Consider the following 4,432-nt stretch of genomic DNA (forward strand, 5'->3'; position numbering starts at 1 on the left):
AGGCTTGAAATACAGGCAAAACTGAGAGTAATGCATTAAGACATTTTTGCTTGCAGTACAGAGAGGGGTTTGTCTTTCCTAGCAATACTGTAACAAAAAAAGTGTGAGTTATTTTTTGGCATGGCGCAGTGAATTAGACACACATAACTCCTGTGGTCACAGGCTGCTGTACATCTAATTCTGCAAACACTGTCAAAAATTGTTTTGAATATTATGCTTTTTTATTTTGACTGTATTAAATTAATAAATAAATGATGTTGAAGGAACTACATTCCTCAAAAAACTATGAAGTTATTCAGGCGGATTCCTTTCTGTAGCATCCAGGAAAAACTGGAAAAAAAGCAATAACAAGAAAAGTATTTATAAAAATATATTTCACAAAGTAGGAAACAATACAGGAGTTTCTCTGGATACAATACATGGAGTAAATAAACAAACAATAATATAGCTTCAAAACAAAGTAGAAAATTAAAATGATTTGCATGTAATACGTAGTTTTATTATACAATTGCTACTTCTAAATGGCAAGTTTGCATTACAAATTGAGTATGCTTGCAGCTTCTAGTGTTCTTTCTCTGTGTGCAAGAGCCCTGGTGCATCACTATGAATATTATAGAAAAGAAATGCTAATAACATAAGCAGTAAAATTATGTACACACTGGTTCCTGCTCTAATACAGTGGAGAACTATAAGCATGTTTTTTACTGTACTGTGTTATGTGTGGATTTCTAAAAGTCTATAGTTTAAATATTCACATGAACCAGTTTACTTCCAGCTGTTTGTGCTTGTATTAAAAACACCAGGAACTAGATTTACGATGAAGATATAAAACTGCCAAAAGTTTTCTCTGGGAAAGTTTTATTTCTGCTAGCATTCTCTTAAAATTCGGCTACTGCAAATGGATAGGTAACTGCTTTATCTGGCAACCATTTGTCATTTTTCTTTTCAAAATGTACATGTATTAAACATTCATTATATATAGAAAAAGATCTAACAGATATAATTTAGTTTTCTTCATAATCTTACTCTATAGATTACCAGGCTTAATAAATAAAAGCAGCAATGGACATCAATAAAATATTTATTTCAAAGATTAAACAAATAAATTCAATCTTTAGCAATAAAATCAGCAATTCTTTCATATAAGTACATCCCCTTTAACAGTTGTTTTTTTGTTTTTTTTTGTTTACTTTCAGAAGACGAAACACAGAATTGAACCTTCTTCTATAAAAAGATCCCTTTTTACAGCAAGGTTTTGTAGCCCTGCCTCTGAATCTCTGCACATTAGTAGGATTTATTATCCATCACTGGAATGGATTAAGAACATGTGAATATTTTAAGGCTTGACACAATATTTAAAGATGATATTCAGTCTATGGTTACATGGCCAATGATACTGTATGTACAATGTATGGTCACTGCACAGTAGAAGCCAGTAGGAATTTACAATGCTATTTCTATTCAGCATTGCTTTGAAAACCAAGATATTGCTTGTAACATTTCTGTGGTGGGATCTTTGTTGGCAATGCAGAAACAAACCATTAGCTTTACACATACTGGCAGGAGCTACTGTTCAACAGCAAAATCCCTGCAAGTCCATTTTCTAAGAAAGCACCGATTGCTTTTTGTTCTTTTCAATTCACTGAAGATAATCAAAGATCAAAATCCCCATATTTAGAGTGGTCAAGTGAATATCAAATATCCAAAGACTTATAGACACTCCACATACTTTACTTCACACTCCACAAGACTTAACCTCCTAACATATACTTTTTTTTTTTTTTTGGTTCAACATTACAATGTAATTGATTTTATAGATGATTGGCGCTAAACTTGCCTCTAAAACAAAAAGCCACATTAGTTTTAACTAACAGCAGTGGCCCTAGAATATTACATGATCATTAAGTCAACAGTGAAAAAGTTTGTTATCCCCTGTCAAGTTTCTTTGTCACTTTCTCCAACTGAGTAAAGTTCTCCAAGTCTTTTAAAGCGAGGACCCCATTCACTGAGGTAGTCAAAATTCTGATCTGAGTCTGATGTAGAGGACTCCAATGAGCTAAGGGAACCAGCCGCTGACCCTCTTCCTTCATAGCCATAAATCTGGATAGAGTCATATGGTGGAGCTGTGGGATCATTATCGGCTTCATGAAGCCTTACATTAATAAATTCATCCACATCAACACCATTAGGAACAGGTGCAAGACCCTGCCTGGGCATAAACTGAAGATCAGGTTTAATATCCTTACGAGGCAAAAATCCATTAATTCCATCCGGATTTTGCAAAGTCGCAATGTCAAAAGCCTCTGTATCTTCTTCTCCACCTCCTTCATCATCATACCGAATAATATTTTCCCTCACATCTTCATCATCTTTAATGATTAGAGGCTCATTCTTATGTCTTCTTAGTGTTACAAACAGCACTACAATGACTGTAAAGAGAGCATCACAGGCTGGTTAGGGAAGAAATATCAATCAAAGCACTACATGTTAAGTGCACTTATGGAAGGTGATAGGTTGTTTTTTGTGAAAATAAGAGTCATAAGGGTATTGAAAAGCTGAAAAACCTATAACTTCACCCCTATTTGAGTGATGAAGATTTGATGAGAAACTCTGGTTAGCCCTCTAGTTTTCTCTTACCAGCTTACATCTGAAGCTCAATTTTATGTAAAAGGTAAGATTTCACAAGCTTCCATTTTTGAGCCTCATATTTGGATGACAACTTCTCCCTTTGGAAAAGTTACAAACCTAGGTGAAGTAAAGCTATCATCATTCACTGAATATAGTCTATAATGATCTACTTTACGGATGGAGTTTTCCAAAATCAGAGGGTGTTTTTCTGAAAACATAGCCCTGATGCCAGCAGGAAATCAGTGTCTTTTTTACATGTTGCAACAGACTCACATTATTTAACTGAAAAGAGAATGAGACAGTAAGGGAGAAAGAAAGAGCTTAGATACATCAGTTTCAGTATCATGGACAGATGCATAAAAATCTCTGAATTGGTTACACTGTTGTTTTTGCAGTTTTATGCTGAAATCTCAGTCACTGATGTAAATCTCAGCTACAAAATGAAGCTGCAAAGCACAGAAATAGGTCTCTTCCTTCACTGTTCTTTCCCTCACTTGATGTTGTATACAAATTTTTTATGTTTTATTAAAATATACAGTGTTTCTTATATTGTACAACTGTAATGTCTCTTATGCCATTTCAATCCAGAATAAACTCATGCACATCTTAGAAGATACAACAGATCTATTTTCCATCATGTGCCCAACTGGATTTTCAGATTCGTATTCCATACCTGTTTATTATGTAACTTGTGTGTAATACTACTTGAGATTGGTACTTTGCTTTGTTCCATTCTTAGCACAGTAGAGATGCAGTCCTGACATTAGACTGTATGTCCTTCTGTGTGACATCTTTGCTTACTTCCAGCCACCCAGGAATCAGAAACATTTGGAACACCAGGCTGTGAAATGGATACATACCTAGCAGCAGAATGATGCATGCTAATATTGCAATTAGGGCTCCCATACTTAGTCCAATGGGAAGTACGTATGCTTCAACATTACAGGACTGGACAATACCATCACTGCTGCAACCACAGACTCGAATAGTGAGGGTGCTAGTGCTGCTCATGGGAGGATTCCCACTATCACTGATTATGATTGGCAGTAGATATACTTCTTGCTTCTGACGGCTGAATCCACTATGCTTTGCCATTATGCTGAGGGTATTATCTGTAAAAGGGAAAATTTGCATTGTTTCACCATATAGAATAACTCATAAAACCATGGCTTTTTCTTGATGAATTCAGAAAACATGTACACAAACACAAATGCACTTTGTTATACTCATTATACCAGCAGCATGTGACATACAAATCCTTCCCTTTTCTGTCTGGCTGCCCGTGCCCCAGAAACATATGTGTTTCCTTGTATCCTGTGGTAACCCCTCACTTTCTTCGCTGCATGCATCCTTATATATGTCCTCCCATCATGATTCATCACTGTTTCAAATCACACAGTCATAAAAACTCAACCAGTACAACAAAGATAGAAATTAAATGGTAACATAACCTAAACTTAATAAAGCATATCCACCATTTAAAACAAATGTTCCATGTATTATAAATACAAACTGTGCAATATTTTGTCCTGCTATATTCTTCTTTTTAATAATAAGCAATATAAAGACAAACAAATGAAAAGCTGAATGAGTTAAAAGTTGTAGCCCTTATTTATGGTAATCAACATTTACTGGGCCTCAGTGATGAAAATACAACAAACCAAACCAGACCAAATGTGTCTCCTCTGAAGGCAGTGAGAGGAAATGAGTACAGGACATTCTTACCTCTGCACGCGTATGCAGGTACTGAATTTTACAAACATATAGAGGCGTCTGACTACATGGCATCCTACCCAGACATAAA

General features: G+C 35.4%; 1 protein-coding gene across 1 annotated transcript; it reads right to left on the reverse strand.

Moving 5' to 3' along the window:
- Positions 1-357: 357 nt before the first annotated feature.
- LOC104412340 (cadherin-8) lies at positions 358-3,759 on the reverse strand. The gene is made up of 2 exons (XM_010023039.1): positions 3,489-3,759; positions 358-2,429 (listed from the first exon to the last, which is right to left on the reverse strand). The coding sequence occupies exons 1-2, from the start codon at positions 3,721-3,723 to the stop codon at positions 1,936-1,938; spliced, it is 729 nt and encodes a 242-aa protein (XP_010021341.1). The 5' UTR covers positions 3,724-3,759; the 3' UTR covers positions 358-1,935.
- Positions 3,760-4,432: the final 673 nt, after the last annotated feature.

The sequence above is a fragment of the Nestor notabilis genome, unplaced genomic scaffold (genome assembly GCF_000696875.1).
Source record: "Nestor notabilis isolate BGI_N333 unplaced genomic scaffold, ASM69687v1 scaffold3441, whole genome shotgun sequence".
Lineage (NCBI taxonomy): Eukaryota > Metazoa > Chordata > Aves > Psittaciformes > Psittacidae > Nestor > Nestor notabilis.

What these genes read in the sequence shown, in the direction of transcription:
- LOC104412340 (XM_010023039.1), bottom strand. Translation starts at nt 3,723, where the DNA reads ATGGCAAAGCATAGTGGATTCAGCCGTCAGAAGCAAGAAGTATATCTA. An exon ending in ATGCATCATTCTGCTGCTAG is followed by an intron (nt 2,430 to 3,488) that starts GTATGTATCCAT and finishes CTCTCTTTACAG; the next exon opens with TCATTGTAGTGCTGTTTGTA.